General features: G+C 44.5%; 2 protein-coding genes across 4 annotated transcripts; both read left to right on the forward strand.

Annotated features, from left to right (window-relative positions):
* Nucleotides 1-64: 64 nt before the first annotated feature.
* Elp1 (Elongator complex protein 1) lies at nucleotides 65-4,785 on the forward strand. Of its 3 annotated transcripts, none has more exons than NM_001275549.1 (6): nucleotides 65-668; nucleotides 718-1,870; nucleotides 1,950-3,332; nucleotides 3,389-3,620; nucleotides 3,689-4,059; nucleotides 4,217-4,785. In NM_001275549.1, exons 1-6 carry the CDS (start codon nucleotides 102-104, stop codon nucleotides 4,279-4,281), a joined length of 3,771 nt encoding a protein of 1,256 aa, NP_001262478.1. In that variant the 5' UTR covers nucleotides 65-101; the 3' UTR covers nucleotides 4,282-4,785. The 3 variants fall into 3 exon arrangements, with proteins under 3 accessions (NP_001262478.1, NP_001262477.1, NP_650098.1); NM_001275548.1 differs by having other exon boundaries at nucleotides 730-1,870; nucleotides 3,386-3,620; nucleotides 4,217-4,403; NM_141841.2 differs by having other exon boundaries at nucleotides 730-1,870; nucleotides 4,217-4,403.
* A 457-nt stretch (nucleotides 4,786-5,242) lies between these two features.
* CG42327 (uncharacterized protein) lies at nucleotides 5,243-23,068 on the forward strand. Its single transcript, NM_001043241.3, has 5 exons — nucleotides 5,243-5,768; nucleotides 16,453-20,075; nucleotides 20,498-20,594; nucleotides 21,671-22,218; nucleotides 22,322-23,068. Exons 2-5 carry the CDS (start codon nucleotides 16,666-16,668, stop codon nucleotides 22,554-22,556), a joined length of 4,290 nt encoding a protein of 1,429 aa, NP_001036706.2. The 5' UTR covers nucleotides 5,243-5,768; nucleotides 16,453-16,665; the 3' UTR covers nucleotides 22,557-23,068.
* The last annotated feature ends 206 nt before the right edge of the window (nucleotides 23,069-23,274 follow it).

The following is a 23,274-nucleotide window of genomic DNA, read 5'->3' on the forward strand; positions in this document are numbered from 1 at the left end:
AACCTTTGATCAACGATTGAATTATTGCATTAAAGAATTATCACCGCAGTGACATTTAAGCCTCTGGTCACACAGTTCCACACGTGCAATATTTACGAAATATGCGCAATCTGAAGCTGCGATATTGCAAGGAGCTGAATGCAGTGGCTCATCCCCAGCATCTACTTCTTCAACCTGAACTAAATGGCGGCGCCTCGGACATATACTTCGTGGTGGCTGATAACAAGATCTACGCGGTTCAGGAGTCCGGAGATGTACGACTAAAAGTCATTGCCGATTTGCCGGACATAGTGGGAGTGGAGTTCTTACAGCTGGACAATGCGATCTGCGTGGCCAGTGGTGCTGGTGAAGTGATCCTGGTCGACCCCCAAACAGGAGCTACCAGCGAGGGAACGTTCTGTGACGTGGGCATAGAGAGCATGGCATGGTCGCCTAATCAGGAAGTGGTGGCCTTCGTTACCCGCACTCACAACGTGGTGTTGATGACCAGCACATTCGACGTTATAGCGGAGCAGCCACTGGACGCGGAACTAGACCCAGATCAGCAGTTTGTCAATGTGGGATGGGGCAAGAAGGAGACGCAGTTCCACGGATCGGAGGGAAAGCAGGCTGCGAAGCAGAAAGAATCCGATTCTACATTCATCCGCGATGAACAGGAATTAAATCAGGTGCGTTTAATCTTTTAACCAGCATAAAGAAAAACAATAATTCGGTTAGTTTACCCCACAGGATGTAAGCATTTCCTGGCGAGGCGATGGTGAATTTTTTGTTGTGTCTTATGTGGCAGCCCAATTGGGTCGCACCTTTAAGGTGTACGATAGCGAGGGAAAACTGAATCACACAGCCGAAAAGAGTGCAAATCTAAAAGATTCTGTTGTCTGGCGGCCTACGGGTAATTGGATTGCCGTACCCCAGCAGTTTCCCAACAAGTCTACCATAGCCCTCTTTGAGAAAAATGGCTTGCGACATCGGGAGCTGGTCCTTCCCTTCGATCTCCAGGAGGAGCCGGTGGTGCAGCTGCGCTGGAGCGAGGACTCCGACATACTGGCCATTAGGACATGTGCCAAAGAAGAGCAGAGAGTGTACCTGTATACAATAGGTAACTACCACTGGTATTTGAAGCAGGTGTTGATTTTTGAACAAGCGGATCCTCTGGCACTGCTCCATTGGGACACGCGGTGTGGAGCCGAACACACACTTCACGTTCTTAAGGAAAGTGGCAAGCATCTGGTCTACCGCTGGGCATTTGCCGTAGATCGAAATAATTCTATCGTGGGAGTCATTGATGGTAAACGCCTGTTGCTCACAGATTTCGACGAGGCCATAGTACCACCACCCATGAGTAAGATCGTCCTTAAATTCGAAACGTATATCAATGCCTTCATCAGCCATGGTACCAGCTTGTGGGTATATACTTGCGATCGTAAAATATACCTAAATGAACACATACATACGTTAGGCAAAGAGCTACAAAAGCCCATTATGCTTATGCCCGATGCCGAGCTCTCTGGCTTGCATCTGGCCAATCTCACCCATTTCTCGCCCCACTATCTGCTGGCCACTCACAGTTCAGCAGGATCCACACGCCTGCTACTGTTGTCATATAAGGATAATGACAACAAGCCAGGCGAGTGGTTCTATCGAGTGCACAGTTCCGTGCGGATCAACGGATTGGTGAATGCTGTTGCCGTCGCACCTTATGCCATGAATGAGTTTTACGTGCAAACAGTGAATAATGGTCACACATACGAGGTGTCGCTTAAAGCGGACAAGACACTTAAGGTGGAGCGATCTTATGTGCAGCTGCATGAGCCGGCTGACCAGATAGATTGGGTTATCGTCAAAGGATGTATTTGGGATGGTTACACAGGTATTTAACACTGATCACTTAAAAACGAAATAATTGAAATGCAGTTCCTTTTAAATGTATTTAATATTTTTCTCCCTAGGTGCTCTCGTCACCCTTCGCAATCAGCATCTACTACATATCGATGGTTATCGCATTGGCGAGGACGTCACTTCCTTCTGCGTAGTTACTAATTATCTTGTATACACCCAGCTAAATGCGATGCACTTTGTTCAACTGGATGATCGCCGCCAGGTGGCAAGCAGGAACATTGAACGCGGTGCGAAGATAGTAACGGCAGTGGCCCGGAAAGCACGCGTCGTGCTGCAGTTGCCACGCGGAAACCTGGAGGCCATTTGCCCTCGTGTGCTTGTCCTCGAGTTGGTCGGTGATCTTCTGGAACGTGGGAAATACCAGAAGGCAATTGAGATGTCGCGCAAGCAACGTATCAACCTGAACATCATTTTCGATCACGATGTGAAGCGGTTCGTGTCCTCAGTGGGCGCCTTTCTGAACGATATCAATGAACCTCAGTGGCTCTGCCTGTTCCTCAGTGAGTTACAGAACGAGGACTTTACCAAAGGAATGTACTCCAGTAATTATGATGCGTCCAAACAGACCTATCCCTCGGATTATAGGGTCGATCAGAAGGTGGAATACGTGTGTCGGCTGCTGGAACAACAAATGAATAGGTTTGTTAGCCGTTTTCGTTTGCCTTTGATCACCGCCTATGTAAAATTAGGCTGTTTGGAAATGGCTCTCCAGGTGATTTGGAAGGAGCAGCAAGAAGATGCGTCCCTTGCTGACCAGCTACTGCAACATCTTCTTTATTTGGTGGACGTTAACGACCTGTACAACGTGGCCCTTGGCACCTACGATTTCGGGCTCGTCTTGTTTGTGGCTCAAAAGTCACAAAAGGATCCTAAGGAGTTTCTTCCCTATCTCAACGATTTGAAGGCATTGCCTATAGACTATCGCAAGTTCCGGATCGATGATCATCTTAAAAGATATACTTCTGCACTTTCACATCTTGCTGCCTGCGGAGAGCAGCATTACGAGGAAGCTCTGGAGTATATCCGTAAGCATGGCCTGTACACTGATGGCTTGGCATTCTATCGGGAGCACATTGAGTTCCAGAAAAACATCTACGTGGCCTACGCTGATCATCTTAGAGCCATTGCCAAACTGGACAACGCCAGTCTCATGTACGAACGTGGCGGACAGTTGCAGCAGGCGCTACTTAGTGCGAAACACACTCTCGATTGGCAACGTGTTTTGGTGCTGGCCAAAAAGCTGAGTGAACCTCTGGATCAGGTGGCCCAGTCGCTGGTGGGGCCGTTGCAACAGCAGGGTCGCCACATGGAAGCGTATGAGTTGGTAAAGGAGCACTGTCAGGATCGAAAGCGGCAGTTCGATGTGTTGCTTGAGGGTCATCTGTACAGCAGAGCCATTTACGAGGCGGGTCTGGAGGATGATGATGTCTCAGGTTAGCCATTGCTATAATACGATAGTTGCAAGTAATAACTTCTTTCGTTTAAGCAGAAAAAATAGCGCCCGCTTTGTTAGCATATGGTGTTCAACTAGAAAGCTCCCTGCAAGCTGATCTGCAACTCTTCCTCGATTACAAGCAGCGGCTTTTGGACATCCGCCGGAATCAAGCAAAATCCGGTGAGGGGTATATTGATACGGATGTGAATCTGAAAGAGGTGGACCTACTGTCGGACACCACCAGTCTCCACTCCTCGCAATACAGTGGCACATCACGAAGGACTGGGTAATCCAACGAATGCTTCAATGCACCCGGCCAAAGTTTCACTTTTCCGTTGTGTTCCTCCTTTCCAGCAAGACATTCCGCTCAAGCAAAAACCGACGCAAGCACGAACGCAAGCTGTTCAGCCTGAAGCCGGGCAACCCCTTCGAAGACATCGCGCTCATCGATGCGCTGCACAACCACGTCACGAAGATAGCCCAACAGCAGCAGCCTGTGCGTGACACATGCAAAGCGCTCCTACAGCTCGCCAATGCCGCGGATGCAGATCCCCTGGCAGCCGCACTGCAGCGTGAATTCAAGACACTGTTGCAAGCGGTGGATGCGGCGCTGGACGAGATCTGGACACCTGAGCTACGGGGGAACGGATTGATGGCGGATCACCTTACGGGACCCAATGTGGATTACCTTGCACTGCAGAAGGAGCAGCGCTATGCCTTGCTAAGTGGGTGTCTTGTGTCAATAACAAATTCATAGCTTCGCTTAAATTAAATTTTCAAATAGGATGGATTTTGTTGAAATCTCTATGTCAATTTTAAGAGACCAAAAAAATTACCATATAGTATGTACTTTAATTTTAATGAAAATCTTTTCTTTTTCAGGTCCCCTGAAGCGCTTCAAGCCGCAGCTGATTATGATGGACTGGCAACACGAGATCCTCCAGTGAATCTTCGACGGGATCATTGGATTTGCGTGCTGCACTCATCCTCCCACCAATCCGTAGTCGTCTCAGTCTCCCACTTTTGTTAACTTTCACTGCTTTAAAAATAAATGTAGCATTGAAATGCTAATTGAATGTATCGAGATTAAACAAAACGAAGCGCAGTGGGCAGTCTAGTGCCAGTCGGATGACAGGCAGCTGGCAAAAGTGGGCGACACGTCTCCACAAATTCCTGCTTAATTGGAGATTATCGCATTTATTAGGGGGCGTCGGCTCTTTGTATTTACACTAAGCTACGCCCTTTATATTCCAATGCCAGAGATCAAAACATATTACCCGATAATATCAATATCCTGCTCCCGCCGCTCTAGACAATCATTTTGTTTGCCAAACAAAAACCGTAAGTGTCTGGAACCGGTTTCAACTGTACGGGATTTGTTGTGGGCGCTCGTTGTTGCCAGGTAGACGTGATATGAACACTGGTCAAAAACGTTCTTGAATGGAGCTCGGAATAAGAGCGATTTGAATATATTATATAAGTATGATATTATAAATATGTGATTTATTCTTGCAATAACATTTTATTCAATTTTCAAGATTATGTTAAGTATCCTGGTCCAAACGGGTCCCCTTTAACAGTGCACTTGCACTTTTCTGTTAAAGCGCTGTTAAGAGTCGCATTCAGACATGCGCATTTGCGCACACTCGCTTTTACACAGTGGTACTTTAGACAAATAGTTGAAAATTTTAGTTGAAAAATATAATAATATAATAAAGTTATTTCCAGTTTTTAAGTCTTCTTACATTTGATGTGTTATTTGTTGTTGATTTGACAGAAAACTGGCCACAGAAGCCTTATAATTTCTCATGTAGATTGCCTACATCACCCACTGTGCCACTTCTCTCTTTCCCTCTCTCTTTGCTTGCTTCGCAGCCGCAGCGAGCTCCACAGTGGAAAACAGAAGTTTATTAAGCAAAAAATCGCCGAACGAGTCGGACGTGTGCGCTCCTGGATGCTGGCGCTCTTTTCGCGTTCCGTTTTTTCGAGTAAACAAACACACAAAAATATTGTTAACACAATTTTGTCTGTTCTATTGTGCGGAAATCGAGTGAGTGAGAGGGGAAGTCCACAGAAACCGCAAGCAAAAGCAACAAGCGTGTGGGAAGGGGAAATCGAAAGGGGAAGTAAAGAGTATGTGTGGTTGTGTGTGTGTGCGTGAAATATGGAAATTGAAAATGCAATTAATCGTGAATTAATGGCAAGCCATAGAAATCGCTCAATGGCTTAAAGTGCAAGAGAAAAGTGAGCTTTTTGTTATTGTTGTCAACGCGGAAGACAAAACCGAGAAGTCTGTGGTGGAAGTTTTAAATACGTGTATTTATTTTCGTTTTCGCAACAACAATAAGCCATCAAGCGAAGTGCTGAAATAGTCAATTTACAATTGGAGCTGCCGAGAAGTCTACATACATATATATGAAATATAAACATTTTGGTAAGTCTAGCTTGAGTCTCATTCTCTCTCTCAGCTCCGCTCTCTACACAGACAAAATCTGGAAACACGTCGGTCAATTTTGATTGAGCTTATAATTAATCGCCATTTCTGCTAACTTTGAGTATAGTTGATAGAAATCCCAAAACAATAGATGTGTAATAATAAAAAAATAATTGTCATTAAACACCAGACACTTACAAAAGCTTTTATATTTTTTCCTGTGCACCTGGAGAGTGGAGAGCTCGAGCACAGTGGTCAAACCCGCAAAACGACTTTCAACATCATTCGTCGCCTTGTTGTTTTTGCTATTTTAGGTTGTTGTTCTTGTTGCTGTGGCAGATTTGTTGTAGTTTGTTTTTCAACTTCTGGGTTGCTGCTGCTTTTTATTTAATTACCCTATTGTTAAAATCATATTTGGTTTTTTGTGCGCACTTACTTAATTTTCGCACATGTGGAAACACGGTAATTATTTTATTTGAGGACTCCGAAACGTGGATCATTTCGTTCATTTACTTAGCACATTACTTAACTACTTTCTTGGTAATGAACCAATTTCTAGAATGTATTTGAAGTACGTTGAACATTTTCAGTTACCTAACATAAACATCTGAATTTAAAAAAATTCATTTAGCACGTTCGTCCCTGCACTTTTTTAATAAAAACAGTACTTTTTAACGGCCCGTTTCAATGGCAATGACATAACACACGAGATTCTCGGTTTTCAATCTGTTCGCCACCAGAAAATCTGCGGCTAACTTCAGCGGTGCGTTAACTCGAGACCTCAAAGCTAAGTGATCCATTCAAGCCGCTTCAGAAGAATCCCAATCCCATCTCATTGAGAATCGAAAGCTGCCGGCGAAGGCCGCAGACAGCAATTTAATTAGAGGTTACTTAGCCAAAGACGCCGAGACGGAGGCAACAATTGTTGCAGCAACAGATGGCAGCTTGTTGCAGTTGCAGCCACAGAACAAATGCGGCGGCAAAGACGTTTTGAATGCATTATGCATGTGCGAACGGGCAGCATAAATCGCTGGGTAATGGGCCTGGGTTAATAAAGAAGCGTTTTGAATGCCAAATGAGTCGAGTCGACGAGGATGACGAAACATAAGTGATTTCGAAACGAAGGAAGGGCAGTACAACAAGTGCACAAAGAGAAATACTAATGAAATAAATTTAGCTCGAAAGAATGCTAAATATCATTAGGGACTTAGCATTTTACCAACCAAATCTAGATAATGAAGAAAAAAAGTGTTCAACACATAATTTTGTTTTCTGTGTAACATCCATGGAATGTGGTTGGCAAGAATCGGGGGAAACCGGTCTCCTGCCGGTGCCCTATTGGATTGGCCAGGCTTGAGCCGATAGCGAAGGTCTCGAGGTCTTCGACGGAGATGGAGACGGTGGCGGGAAGACTCGAAGGGGAGCCAGTGAAGAGATCGCCGGTGAGTCACGTTCGGAGCCAGATTCGAGACGTGCCTGCTTGACTTTGGCGGACTGGCAATTGGGAATAGAAAACAGAGTGGCTCTGCGCCCAGTGCATAGCTTTGCCGACTGTGCGATAATGAAAATCTTAGAAAACGAAGCGAATTCCGATTTCTGATTGCCGGAGGAAATCCTCTCGTCGTGCAATTCTGGCACGTACCCATGGGATCTGACCCCTGCTCTTTTTGTCCATATCACCTGTGGTTCTATTACCTATGTATGTATGTATATGTTGTTCAAGATGCTGTGGTCATGAATAGTTCACTTCATTGATGGAAAATGCCGCGGAATGAAATTACACTCCGCGCAAAAGTTGAATATTAAATGTGAAAATTGAATTCCAATAGAATTAAGAGGAAGTACAGGTACACGCGTTGAAATCATTATTCCTAGTGCAACATAAATGAACTTGTGGAATCAGTGGGCTTTTTAAAGCATGTAAGCACATTATTTATAGAACTGATTCATATGTGCCACTAATTCAGCTTCATAAAAATTAATTGTAGATTTCTTTGACCTGTATTGAAGTAGTGTATATAAAAACTCAGACGATTAACCCATGTAACTACAGAACTGTGTGGTAGGTGCGTATGTTCAAGACCTTTCATCTGACCATCGGCTTCAGTTCTCGCTCCACTTTCCCGCTGCATCCCGCTTCTTGCCGAGTGGTAATTACACACCTTGATGACTCAAAATCTGTCATTAAGGCAAGAGTGCAGTTCAGTAGGTAACACACATACGGATCCCAGCCCCTCATCCGCCCATGAACCACCTCCTCTTCCGTCTTCCGCAATTTCTTCAAGAAACACAAAGAGAGAATCCGGCAAACAACTTGCCCTGCCAACTTAGAGACCTGACCTATGAGCTTTGTCTTTAGTATTCGCATTTAGTACTGCCTTCTTCTCCGTTCGACTTTGTTTCTTTGTTGGCTTGTTGTCTCTTGTTGCCTTGTTGGTTGCTGCCCCACGTCTTCCATTGTTTCGACGTTTATCTCGCTTTTGGGGCAACAGTTTTGCTTCGATTTGTGCGGTTTTATTTTTGGAGCTACCTTGGAAACGTGTTCTGGCAATCGGAGAATGGAAAATGATCGGGGTTTCCACAACAAACAAAATAAATTACATTACTTAAGAGCTATATACTGTTATGGCCCCGATTCCCTACACTGGGCGTCGAATTAAATTACTCAATTGAAAAGTCTTTGACTCTTGGCATTATTCTTCACTTTGCACCCACTCTTCCGACTCGAGCCGGCTTAATTAAATTAAAACTTTAATTGTTTTGTTGACAGGTAGACTCCATGTCATTGAACCAAGACAATACACTGGTGGCATCTCTAGAAGAGATCTGGATTTTTGGCAGGTGGCCATATACATATGTATATATCTTTGTTCTGCTGCCTTTTTCCGTTGCCATTGTAATATTAATTCAATTCTAGACACTTGCCGGGTGAACAATCGCCAAACACTTGGGCACTGATTGAGCCTAATTGAATTAAGAGCAGTTTGCCAGTTACATCTTCACTTGGGCCTGCCATGCAGGAAGTCAACCTTGTGTTACAGTACCCACTGAATAAAAATAGAATCATATATTCAAACATTCATACATGTGGACAACTGTGGCATACTCAAATGCTGAACATTCTTATTAAATGGACACACCTACAGAGGAATAAATAAACTTTTTCATATCGTTTCTCTGAACAGCTCCTGTGTCACCTTATGAGCTCATATATGCTCTGGCAGTTTATAGAGTAGCTCAAGGCAGCCTTTGAACTAGTTTTGCTTGCCTTTCATGCGACTTGAAAGCCAAACCATTTAGTTGACTTCGAGTTTCTTTTGCCATTTCCTACACATAACCCCACAGATGTTGCCTCAAATGGGAGCATATGTGTGTTATTTATGCGCTTATTTGAGTGTATGCCACCACCACCTTCTGCATTCTTAATACCGCCTTTGTTTTTGTTTACCTTTCAGGCCTGAAAATGTGCTCGCCAGTGCAATGCATTTGCCGTTTGTTTACGCTACTTACGTATCGGAAAGATACACAACTCTGGTGCCATATTTCATCATTTGAATGCCTCGAGCATCATTTCTCAGATGCATTTGCACGCAAAGTGGGTCCCCAATCTTATAGCAACTTTGCATACCAAATACTGCAAATGTTTAACCTTTTTCTCGCTGCAATTTAGTGAAGCATTTCTGGGGTTTTTCTGAGCATTACTTGTTTTTATAGCACTTGGCCTTTTGGGTTTCTTCTCTAAACAAATTCTTGCTAACACAAAACCCGTTTCTCAGATTCTATAGGGTTGGGTCCGGTTACGTACTTTGTTTTATGAAATGCAAATGAATTTATATGGGTTCGATTATATGCGACTTCAGCACCAATTAACACTTAACAAACGACGCAAGTGCTCAATTTCTTTGAGTGTATACGTACCTACTATGATGACGAAATTAGGAAAACGTAAACGCCCTTCAATTTGGGTCTGCCCCCTTAATCCCTGTCTGGATTCCCGGTTAACGGAGCTGTGCTAATAAATTATCTACACAAACCTTGAACCCTGGGTGTTTTAAATGAATATTGCACACTGTCTTCAATTAGCACGCAGCTTGGCAATGGGAGATTCGCGTGCAAAGTCGAGGAAACCCCGAAAAAACTTTGACCCAAAAAGAGGTAAATTCCGCCGTATTAAATAATTTTTTAAGGTGACGATTAAGGTAAAATAAACAAGAGCAAAGCATTTTGATATACAAAAAAGGGTATTATGATACTCATATGTAATTTTTTGAAACCTGCCTTGTTATTTGTTTAGATAAATAGAAATTCGCTCTTTGTTCGAGGTATTTTCTTTTTGTGCAGCGACAAAGAGTTGGGGAAAGTGTCTGGCTAATTTGTGAAAAGTAATAACATTAGGCCAAAAGAAAAAGTGCCAAAAAAAAAAAACTCGTAATTGTATCGGGAAGCGTGGGAGAAATCTCACTCTCTGGCTCGGGCTAAGTAGTGCTACCAAACGAAAGTCTCCGAATTGATGGTTATATAACCCATCTGGATCTACCAGGTAACGCCCACCGGATGATTCTCCGGCGACATCAGCCGGCTCTCTCCGCATTTAACACTCTTTAGCAAAACGAACGAAACTCGTTTAGCACGCGGGGGGAAAAACTTGTCGCTGGCTGCTGTGGAAAATTGGAAATGTATCTATGAGATACGCGATGGAGCGAAAAGTAAAAGTGCTTCGGCGGCTGCTTACACTGCGCCCACTTTTGCTTTCTTCCGCCGCTTCTTCAGCCGTTTAGCTTCCATTGAGCCGTAAAGTGGCAGGGCGGTGCAGATAGCTGCTTGCCTTGCGAAAAGTCTGCCAACTGTGCTGCAACAACAACTGCATTGTTTTGGGCCACATCCAGCCCAAATGACAGCTCCTACGTAACAATGAATGAGCACACATGAGTCACGTCCACGGTGCATTCCCAGGCCCACAACCCACAACAACTCACAACCAGCAAAACCAAGAGCCAAAGACCAAACACAAACCCCAAAACCCTGGGGCATGCGTGAAACGTTAGCTCATCTGTCGGTGGGGTAACCTCAATTCGGTTCACTTTGCGGCTGCGCTATAACTCCAACTGCCCGCCCCCTTCAGCTGCCCTTCTCCCTAGCCGCAGTTAACCCACTGAAGACCGGCTGGTACCAGTATGTACTACCAATGCTTTGGTCACCTCTAAATTTAGATATAATTATCTTACAAAATTTATTTAGTCAGATATGATATAAACAATCAAAACTCCAATTGCGCGATGTTTAGCAGCGTATTATCATTTATATTGGCAGAATTTAATCAGACTTTGGGCATGACTGGGTTAACAAGCCAGCCCCGAATCTAGTACACGTTACAGCCACGTTCGTAGATCGGACAGCATGAAGAAACAACAGCAATGCTGCAGAGTGGTTACCTTGTTTTTGGCCAGTCACCAGCGTGGACAGTAGCCCTCGTGCCAGTTCCAATTTGTCGAGCGCTTTTCGACGACTCGGACTGGATTGGTTTCGTGACATTCAAATCGTTTGGTTCCAGGCCGTGCAAAAGGGCAGCCACCGATCGAGGGGCATTAGTTCGTTCGGACATGGTTTCTCCAGCAGTGAGTTATTGCAGCACTAACGACGAAATGACGAAATCCTGCCTACCCTGGTTTTTTATTAGGGCAACACTATTAGAGACATTAATAAACCGCTTACCCATTATCACTCGATCGCAATTGCTTTGCACAAAGGAGAGCAAATTAAAAGCGAACCAAGCCAATTTGTTAGTTTCGAGGTAAATGCAACTTGTGGCGATTCATTGCTATCCACTAAGTTGACAAATGTCGTCTAACAATGGAGTGGAATCGCGGGGAGGTGGAGCATGTTTTCTATAGCAACGCCGGGTGACCCAAAATGTTTGGCGGGGAGACATTAGAATGGGTACATGAAATATGGACGCATTAGATGGCTATCTATCTAGTCGTGCATATCAAACACTAACAAAAAATTCGGATCGGATTTCAGTAAAGTACATTATGAATTGGAGTTAAGTAAAGCTAATCACTAGCCAAAAGTTCTAGTTTTTTAACAACAAAGTGTTCTAAACGTTTTTTTTTTTTTGTGGCCATTAGATTTAGTGGTTGGTAAAATAATGTTGATAGCTTGAACTGAAGTATCTATTAACATGATTTCAAGCTAGTTTCTTTAAGTGCAAGCACTCGTGTGTCTATTTTGCATTTGTTGTGCGGCTTGCGCCTGAGCGCTGCAGCGCTTGCCTAATTGTTCAATTGCATTAGGGGCAATTATGCGAATGACATACATGTGTGTATCTGAGCCCAGGTATACGAACACATGCGCTTGTCATTAGAGTAATTGCACAGATACAGATAAGCTGACAGAGACACAACGGCGGCCCAGCGGACAATTGTTGTCCAAATTCGACGGTGGCCTAACTTGCACATTGCGTGGCCAATATATCCTTATCGAGGCATCTAAAGAGCTTTGACCACCTCTTCAGACTTTGGGGGTTACTTTGATGAAAGATATGCTATGAACGGAATGACAATTCCAAGCTTTTAGTACAATATGAACAACATGTAGTGCGCATCATTTTATGGATACCAAATGAAAAACATCTGCTGTGATAAAGTTGGGCTATCTAAAATTCAGAAAATATCAAGCGCATATTGTGGAAAAGTGTTTTAAAATCTTAATTTTTTCTAAACGTATATACACAGCATTAATGCTTAAACTCATTTGCGATTTGGACAGGCCATGTTGTTGTTGCCACCAGCTGGTGGCAGTTCAATAAACGCCAATGGCAGGGCCAACAAGGTCAACCACTGATGAAGGCGATCGTTTAGTGCACATGGAAAAATAAATAATATTGAATGATATATAATATCTGCTAAAAAAAAGATCAAAATAACACATGTATAAGTTGTTTCAATTGATGATGATATTCATGCAGATAGTTTAAAACAGATTAAAGAACTAAATACGAGAAAATCTCTTATCTGGTGTAAGCTAAATATCAGTTTAGCACATAAGCAAGATTATTTCAAGATTCACTCATTAAAACATTTAATCTTATTGTGGAATGACATTGAAAAAATGTGTTAGAATGTGTTTAAAACGTTCCAATCTGGAAAATATTTTCTCGCTGTATACCAGATACATTCACATACCCGTGGCTGCAGATAAAGCAGTTGACCGCTTTGGATTTTCGAGATTGAGTTCGATTTCATTGCGGGTTTCGATTTCTTTTATGAACCTAATCGCGTTGAAAGTTCAGCTCGAGGCAGAGTATCGCTCATTGTGGCTTTGATTTTCCTCCGAAAAGAAAGAAATTTGTCTAAAAACGCGTATGCGAATGAAGCATGATATAGGCAAATGTCATGCAAATGAGTCATCGTCAAACCGCCTCAATGGATACAAATTTCGAAGTTATAGGATAGGGGATTTGAGTGAATAATGTCTGCATCCCATAATGATGCTATGATACGCATGGGAAGTTCGTAAATAGAAAATAATGATTGACTCATTCGAACGAGTGACTTCCGTGGATACTTCTCGCAACGGTTAAGTCCATAGAGCAGCGGTAAATCCGGATCAAAATCGGAAAAAAAAACAAAAGAAGTCCCAAATACAAACTATGTGGCACTAATGCCACAGTTATCGTTTGAGCGTGCGACGCCTTGCATTCTCCATCACACTTCGCTGATTTTGGAGCGGCACAAGCCGCGCTGGCAATTCATTATTGATAACATCTCCATCTTCATCTTCATCGCCGTCCTCAGCGAGCTTTGCAGAAATGCCAAGAACGCATCTCTGGCAAATGTCTAAGTTATCCCAGCTAACTGTTGGCATTCTTTGGAATTCTATTTGGAGCCGGGAGTCTGCGTGAGTAGTCCGTCATTTGGGTTAAGATATATGTGGCTGTGTATCATGCTGGTAATTCAAGCAAAATAAGGCTAATTGCACGAAGCTTAGTCATTTGAAGAGTAGAATCTGATCTGATCTGATATGAACACATACATTTCAAAACTTTTCTGTATCAAGGAACTCTTTGTGTCTTTGAATCTTGTCCATATTTTCCACCTCTTTAAGTGCTGCTTATCTGTTTCCAAATGTCAATAATCGTCTTACGATCATTTAATCGTTCCCAGTTTAAGCATATTTTGGACTTAGCTAGCTTTAACTAAAGCTAGCTTGGGAAAATTCCCAATAATCTCTTCTTGAACGATCCGATGCCCGGCAGTTTGATCGCTCAAAGCTTCTGCCCATCAATCACCAGTGCAGATCGATCCATGATTACCCAGTAGTTGGCTGTCATTATCACCGGCCACAATAACAACTACAACTGCCGAGATCATTAAGATACCAAGCGATCGCCAGCCATTCTCCACATCCATCGTGATCGCCATGCAAGTGAAATCATAATTGCAAATCGAAATCGAAGCGGCTTTATTGGGCCGCAAAAACTGGTTTAGCATTCTCTTGCGATCATCCTCGATCCATCCGATCGTTATCGGTGGATATTCAGTAGTTGGAGTCGGAGTCGGATGGCGATCCCAAGTCGGAGAATTCTGAGCCATTCGTTCATCCTCAGTGCGTGCTGCTCAAGCGGAAATGAGTCTACTGCGACTTCGACTCCCCAGCGAGCTTCTTTCTCTAATGCTGATTTCTGTTTACATCTCGTACATGCACCGGCTCCCCAGTTCCCTGCTCCATCAGTTCACTGCCAATGCCACGATGCACTTGATTCCCCCGATCGAGTCACGTTTTCAATGGAGACCAAGACCCAGCGCCCGCGGGTACTTGGGTTTCATTTGGGTTAAGTGGAGGGTTCAGGTTGCGGACACTGCCTTCCTGGCACTCCCTTGCCAACGGCTGTGGTTCACTGTATCAATGGGTTGTTCTATCTTTGTTCGGTTCTTCTCAATTAATACATCCGAGTTGCTAAATGTCGAGAGTATTCATTTCTGTAGCTTGATCGTAGGTAGTGGCGCCAATGTGCAATTTGTGTCTCGTTTCGGTACTACGAAAAATGAGACAAATTTACTGCATACTCTCGGGCGTAAATCGAAAATACTTTTCGTGCAAATGGAACTGTGAATTCTTTATATTCAAAATTAATTTAATAGATATGGAATAAAAGATCGAAATGTTTGAAAAATATTTGAAATATAAACAAAAACGTGTTTCAATTTATCTTAATTATAAACGAAGCTTTTGTTTGAGAAATTATTTCATTTGTAACAAGCCCCTCATAACCAGTTCCTTTCATTCCCATTATGAAAAAATCATTGTTTTTAGAACATAAATTTTGCAATATTTGTAGAGTCAATAAATCATAGCTCAATCATCATACCTTTTACAACCCACCGCTGGCCTCCAGTGACAACAACATTACTGATAATTGTTTACCTTTGTCGCTGCTGTTTTATCAGTATCGGCGTTGACATTCAAAAATATAAAAAAAAAATTACAAAATACCTCGCTGTGATTTTGTCCCTGTCTGGCTGAAGCAAATCTTATCTGTGGGCACACAGGTGCATAAATATATATATATAAATTTTTTTTTTTAGCGGTATTAGTCAGCGGTCGCATGGCAAAAAGCCAGCTGAATGGAAGTGCTAAGCTGCAAAACTCTACTATTGTGTGAAATTTCCAACACATTTGCAAGAAAGTATCACCATTTAAGTTATTAACACTTTCATTCCGAACGGAACGGTGATACAGAAGGGGTGGCGCCACGCCTGAATATCGCACCACCATAGCATAAGGGCAACGTCATTAATGACGAGCAACCACCAACGAAGTGGGGTTTTTAGGTCTAATTGCTGACATGGGGGTAGGCCTATCTGCCCCAGGTGACTGGAAAAGCGTAGCAGGGGCTTTTCCACCTTGAGTTTGGTTGCATGCACTATTGACATGACATCGCTCGGATCGGCAGATAACAACGCGGCGATAACCATGGCAAATGAAGTCGGTAAACTCGCGTTATTATTGGGTGGCTATGTTTGCAGTTCGACTTGAATACTTCAACTCCCAGAGCAACTTTTGATGGGTTCGCCGTGGTGGAGGCCGTGGTTGAATGAACCTTATGCACTTCGTTCCATGACATCGATTTGGCTTATATGAATGGCCCGCAACTCAAAGTTGGAGTCACAGTTGTTGTGTGGGTGGAGATGGCGATGGCAAACACTTTGATGTGAACTATTTTTGGCCACTCGGTGCGATGAACCTTTCGGGCTTCCTTGACATTATTTATCATGGGAAAAGGTGAACTGAACTTAAGAAATCAAGTCAAAGTTTAGCATCATATTATCTATATGTCGAAGAATATGTTATAAAATATTTCGAAAATACCTTGCTTATTTATTTATGTTTTGAGTACTATATATTACAAATTTCATTTCTTCCAAACGAGTCACACAGCCTTGAACTTGTGGGTAAAAACCATTCTATTTCGGGGAATGCGGAACGTGTCATTGATCACATTAATTATAGTTATGGAGAGCTCCACTTATAGAAAGGGAAAGCTTTCCAAGGAATACTTAAGCGTACTGGCATCCAAAAATGTCAGGCCATTTATGGGGAATTAGTAACTATGTATAGAAAACAAAATGCATTCAACCTGAAATTCTTGTGGCTAATTAGTTTGCCTTCTTTTCGCTTGCAGGTGTATTTTATGGAAATTGAAATGGAAGCAAAATTGCTAAAATAAAAATGAGAAAACAGACGAAAACACAAACCCAATAACTCAAGCTAAAAGCTGGAAATAAAAACCTGCGATTTTGAGGCTCAGTCGAACGTGGAATTGACTTGACCCATAGAGGTGCACGAGTCGAAAGAGATAGATACAACGCCGTAGAACGAGAGGCAGCGACATACGATGCGTGTGGTTGGGTGGCTCAGAGGTGGCTTAATGCTCGCCCTGGCCGTAATGGTAACGCAGGCACGTTTCATTGCGAAAAGAGAAACCACCGGCTTGGAGCAGGCGATGGCTTCCACTTCCACTGACCCTGACATTGTTAAGGCGCCCAGGGAAAGTGGGATCGGCAGGGAACCGGTCGCCATAAAGGCAGAATCGGATATGTTCAGCTCACAAACCAATATTGAAGATGAAAAAAGCGCAAAAACTGTGGATCAAACCGAAACCCAAACTGCTAGTCCGAAAGAGAATCTCAATGTCAAGCAAACGACGGCAGCCTTCGAGAAAAATGAGTCCAGTAACACCACGGAATCTCACTTAAATGGAGCTCAAGTGGATCCCGTAAAAGAACTAAAGGACACGGAAACTTCTGCAGATACTGTCAAGGAAGAGTCAAGCACCACAACCACGTCTCAGTTGGATCAAAACCCGACCAATGTGACAGATAAGAAATCCACAGAAGCTCAGTTTAAAGATGAACGTCTTTCAAAAGAGATTTTAAGCACAACCACTGAACAAATTTTGTTAACCGAGAAAGCCCTTCAAAAATATGTAGTCATAACGAATTCTCCTTTAAGAGGAGAGGCACAACCTGAGATTAAGGATAAAACCTCAAAATCTGCGACAAGCGAAAAGTCCACGCTCCCATTAAAACCAGTAACTATTGAAGTTCCGAGCACCACCACAGAGGGAGTGTTCAACACCACAACCACTCGATCTTCCGATCATGGCCGTTCCATGCAGTATTCATCCACCACTGAAGAATCGAGCCGATCTTCTCCTGCTTCAGTAACGCCCATGAAGTTGATACCCCTACCCATGACTTCTACACCATCCAGCACTACTTCCACATCGACGCCTTTGCCAACCACTGCAGTTTCCTTCGCCTCAAATGAGAATGTCATCGAGGAGTCCACCTCAAAGTCAGAGGTCCGTCAGTTGCCTGAGAAGCGAGCCAAGTTTATAAGTGAAAACTCCACAAATGCCCAGCAACTTACACTGCCCAACACGGCTGAGGTTTGGAGTCTTGCTGGAATGAAGGCGGTACCGAAGGCACCGCTAACTACCACTACCAGCGTACCACTCCTTAACCACACTGATCTCGCAAATGATATAGATATGCCCCTCAATAAAACGGAGCTGCACAAGGAGAAGAATCTCCTGGATTGGATGAACATTGCCATGCTGCCATTGACGCCCGAGAATCGCACCGAATTTGTGGTCAGAACCACTCTGGATGCCACCGAGGGAGCCACCCAGGCTACTACCGAAGCTTTGGTAGAGGAAACCCATTCCAAAAGTGATATTACAGTGGGATTGGAACAGGATAACGTCACAACAGCACGAACAATGCCTTCAACACCTGATCCTGGATCAATGGACCTCAATATGACGACCACAACTGTGCGTACGCAACAATTGGAAGTTCCATTAGTCAAAAAGATGTCCGATGCAGCCAATGCCAAGTTGATAGAGGCGGTTACAGAGCCTCAAAGGGAAACAGAAGCAGCAACAGAGGCTGCAACATTTGTTACATTACCCGAGAAACTTGCAACATTCGGCATAACAGCGAGGGTTGATTCAACGCAAACGGAACTGTTGAATGTTACCACAGCAGCAGCGGCAACAGAGTCAGGTGAAATGTCTAAGGCAAATTCAACAGATACGTTATCAGCAATGACAAGCACAACTACTACCACAGCAAGGCCCATGTCTGTGGAACATGTAACGCCTGAACAAGACATGGAGGCAGCAACATCACTGGCCACGACAGCTGCAACATCAAGTGGAACTACGGAGGCAGCAGCAACATCATCGACAACGGCAGCAACTCCGGTTGTCTCAGAGGCAGCAACAGCCGCAGAAGCATCGGCAACATCTGAGGCTACAACAGCTGCAACATTAAGTGTTGCAACCACCGCCGCCAGCACAACCGAAATAGCAATGAAAGCGACTCAAATCAGCAACATTCGCGACGACAACGACGATAACAGTAACGACGTCATCGTTGCCACAACCAAATTTCCAGAGAGCGAGCAGGCAGCAACAACGGCAAGCGTTGAGCCAACAACGACATCGGTTAGTGTGCGAGTGGCTGGCGAGGTGAGCACTTCGATTCGGCCAGAAATCATCGTTACCAGTACGCGGAATAGTACGATCGTGGACACAAGTACATCGGCGACAAGTGTAGCAACACCCACGCAAACGGAAATTGCGCAAATAAGCAATGAAGTGAATTTGGAGGCAGTGACAGTGAAGACGCGCGACGGTTTGAGCGATACGAATGAGTTAAGAACAGCTGAGAAAACCGATAACGCGGTCAATAACAGTGTGGCCATAACAGAGAGCGACTTGGGGGCATTGGCAACAGCAGTGGAAACCAACCCCACGACAACCAACAGTCTGCTCAGTGACGTGAGCAAGTTAAGCAAGGAGCACGAGTCCTCGCTGGAGACCAATAACATAGGCGAGGCGCCTCCCGAATCGACGACACCAGCAGCACCAGCAACTGTTGCTGTTGCAACGGATGAGAGCACAGCAGCGCCGGCAGCAACAGGTGGCCAGGAAATCGTGAGGGAGGGTCAACATCATGACGGACAACAGGTGGCTGATGAGCAGGACACCGAGCAGCAGTTAGCCAAGACGACGATGGCGGTGACAACGACAACAACCAGTGCGACAACCACTACAACCAGTACTACAACAACCACAACAGAGACGCCCTTAACCACTACAACAATGCAGCCAGTGGAGATAAGTCTACTGGACGATAGCACCACAACGACAACCACAACACCTGCACCACCCGTATACTTTGAGTCCTCCACGGTGGCCAGCACCACCATAAGGAGCAGCACCACCATGCTGCCGGAGACGACAACCGCGTCCACACAGTCACCAAGCGAAATGCCACCCACATTCATGGCTCCATATCCCAACGAACTGGATCACATGCAGACCAATGCCCAGGACAATGGGACGGACGTGAATGTGATTATAGCCATCACGGTGAGCGTGATTGGTGTGGTGGCCCTCATTCTGCTGGTGGCATTCCTCTACTTGATGCGCAAACGCCAGAAGCAGACGTCCTACGGCCAAAGGTGTCGCCCTGTGAGCTTGGATGCCTACTCCCTGGACAACGTTTCGGTGCTGGGCAGTGTGAGGCGCAAGGGTCGCGATATGAGAGCCTCCAAGCGCACCTATGGCAATGCAGCCTTCGATGATCCCTCGCTGCGGCACAATCTACTGACCGCCAGCGAGCTGGCCCGCTTCGTGGAGCGGCGCTCAGACGTCTTCGAGGAGTTCCGGGACGTGCCGCAGATCATAGCCAGGGCGGACGAAGTGCCACCTGGTTGTGAGGACAAGAACCGGTAAGTTAAATGATATTAATCATTGCTGGAAAAGTGAATACCGAATAATAATGGGCGTTTGAGGTACACTTATCATTTAAGGGCTGGGTCACACTTGTGCAATCTAGATGATTTGATAACACGTTTGTGATATGATTAGATTAGGCCTAGTTCAATGGTAGATAATTAAATGTTGGGAGAATTTTATTAACTTAATTTATTCAGAAACGTGTAGCTTGAAAATCAGTTAAGATTTCTCATTGGGGTTGTTTTTTCCCCCTAACCGGTACTCACTGTAATTAAGGGTTCACTTTCTCGGCACGAGTTCACATCGAATTGTCGAATCAATTACAATACTGATCTTCCTGCTTTTTTCCCGGCCAAACCCATAACAACGATGGTGACTCAACGCCTCGACCTCGAACTGGAAATGCGAACCGTAGCTACGCCAACGTGATTCCGCTTCCTGAGACGCGGGTGGTGCTCCAGCGGCAAGGCGACGATGACAAAACGGAATACATTAATGCCAATTATGTGCGGGTAAGTAACCGAGGCAGAGTCTCCCAAGTGGGCGGCGGATCAGCTCATCCGAAGCTAGACAAACAATCGACTAGGCGCTTTCTCACACACATGTTTAGAGTGGGTGGTTGATTGATATGTGGATGTAGTTGCTTGTGTTGCCGGGTTGGAGGCATCTTGGAGCGCACATTACAAACATACGTATGTACATATGTGGCGAGCCTTGCATGACGCCCTGCCCTAACTGGAATCTTCGGGCCCCTCGAGGGCCATTAAACATGGCGCCCGAATAATTACACGCCCGATGAGACTCACCTGCTAGATGCTCCTCTGCTGGCCGTGACTGTGAAATAGGCTCATCGTCTTTGTTGCCCAGATCCGTGCAAGCAAATGGGCCCATCTGCGAAAAGCAGCAGATAATAACTGCGCCAAGGGAAAGTGCCAGCCAAGATCAACGAAGTTTGAATGCCCTTACATCATGCTACGCCCCCATGCGCTCAGCTACAAGAAATCACATAGAAAACAGCCAACTACTTTGCACTCACAAGCTATGGATAAATGAAATCTCCTTATCTAATAACCAGAACAGGAATAGTATGATTTTAAAACGTTAGTAATCTGAAAGAAAGCGCCTTGGGTAAAGGCTATAGAGTATTTTGAATAATTAAATGGTGATGTATTAAGCAGGACGTGCGTTCACCAAGTTGGATGTTTCAGTTGTTTACCAAAACGCACTTTAAACAACTGCATTCAAGCGCGACGTGGACGATGCAGTGCAGCGCATTCATGCGAATCATTTCGAGCGCTCATCGGCATTGCACCTGGCGATAACCTAAGCATGTCGAGATTCAAGCAGCAGAGGTCTGTTGTGCGATTTTATGGTATCGTTTATCTGAGAGGCGCGCGTAGCTGATCGCCAGTCATTGTGTGGGCAGGGGTAGAGTTAAGCCGCAATCGGTTTTAATTGATGGTTATGTCATTACTCAACCTCGCGTCGTCTTTTTGCCGAAAAACGCTAGATAGCTTCAAATTCAAATAATACTAGTATGCTATCCAATGGAAAGACATCATTTTGATACCTTTTTTAATCACTTCAGGGCCCGAGGGATGCACCCAACTACTACATAGCCTGCCAGGCGCCGCTGGAGAGCACGACCAGCGATTTCTGGCGCATGATCTGGGAACAGCAGTCGCGGGTGATCATCCAGGCGACGGATCTCAGTGAGAACGGAATTGAGAGGTGCGCCGAGTACCTGCCACCGTCGGCGACTCTGGACAATCATAGCAGCTATGGCGATTACCAGGTGACCCTCAAGCATCGCGAAGTCAAGGATCGCTATGCCATTTCCACATTGGTTCTGAAGCGAGTGGATGGCGAGGAGAGCCGTGAGCTCACCCACTACTGGTACAAATGGCCTGAGGCGGGTGTACCGGCCGAGGAGGCGCCCATCATCGCCATGCTGCTGGAAGCGCGATCCTCGCTGAAGTCCTACTCCCTTGAGCAGGCCAACGAGCTGCGCGAGAAGTCCGCGACCCTGGAGACGTCAATGGATGCGGACGGCAGCAAAGCCGAGGCGGGCAGCACGTCCAGCCACGAGATTAATGGAAACATCTCAAGTCGAAGCGGAACACGAAGTCAGCAGGGGTAGGTTGACATAATCTCCATCCATTCATATCAAAGCAGTTGTTGTGTGTTGCATGGCTTTTTAATGTTCTGTGTCTTAACTTCTTCATCTCTCCCCCTGCAGACCGCTAACCGTTCACTGTTCTCCAGGCACGGGACGAACCGGTACCATTATAGCGTCGGACATGGCCATCCGCAGTCTGGAAACACCGAAGCGGTCCGTGGACATCCCCCAACTGGTTTACTACGTGCGACGCGGACGTGCCAGCGCCGTACAGACCAAGGAGCAGTATGAATTTATCTACAAGGTGGCCAGCATGTATGCGGCCAAGATCACAAATCTGTCCAATGACAACTGAAAGCCAGATGGCAGTGTTAGCGGCAGAGCCCATCGAGTGGAAACCGAATTTGCGATTGAGTTCACCTTTCACCCTTACAGCACTGATCAATGGGACCCTTTGTAATAATAGTAGCTATGTTTTATACGAAATATTAGTGTAAATTAGTATTATGCTTGAATGTTGGCACCTAATTAAGCGTAGGCTTCGTTGTATGTCGGGCTTTAAATATCATTTAAATTGTATGTATTCCTTTATTATTGTGATATAATCGTACATTCGTATATCTCCTGATAATCTGTTGCATATTTATAATGTCAATTTTTGTTTTTGCACTGTCACGCGCTTCGGGGCCATATAATCCGGAGCAAATGATCATTATTTGGAGCTCTCCTTGTTTTAAGAAAGTCAAATATGTAATCAAACAATGTGTGTATCTATTTTAAATGAGCTTTAATGTACGTAAGTTATTTTTAAGTCCGAGCTGTACTATACTCATATTATTGTAAATTACAAGAAAAAATATGTCCAGCAGTGGTTTTTGAAGTTTTAAATTTCGCGGGCTTCGCATTTAAGTGAGACCTTTTTTGATTGGGTTTTAACTATGAACCGATACTACTGCACTTCTGATCTTTCTCTTATTTACATAAAATTTCTTTTGGTTACTAATTTTTTCAAAGTTAAAAAAAAAAAACAAGTTTTAATCTCTTAATTTCGTTGAAAACTATTTGAGTTGTTA

The sequence above is a fragment of the Drosophila melanogaster genome, chromosome 3R (genome assembly GCF_000001215.4).
Source record: "Drosophila melanogaster chromosome 3R".
NCBI lineage: Eukaryota > Metazoa > Arthropoda > Insecta > Diptera > Drosophilidae > Drosophila > Drosophila melanogaster.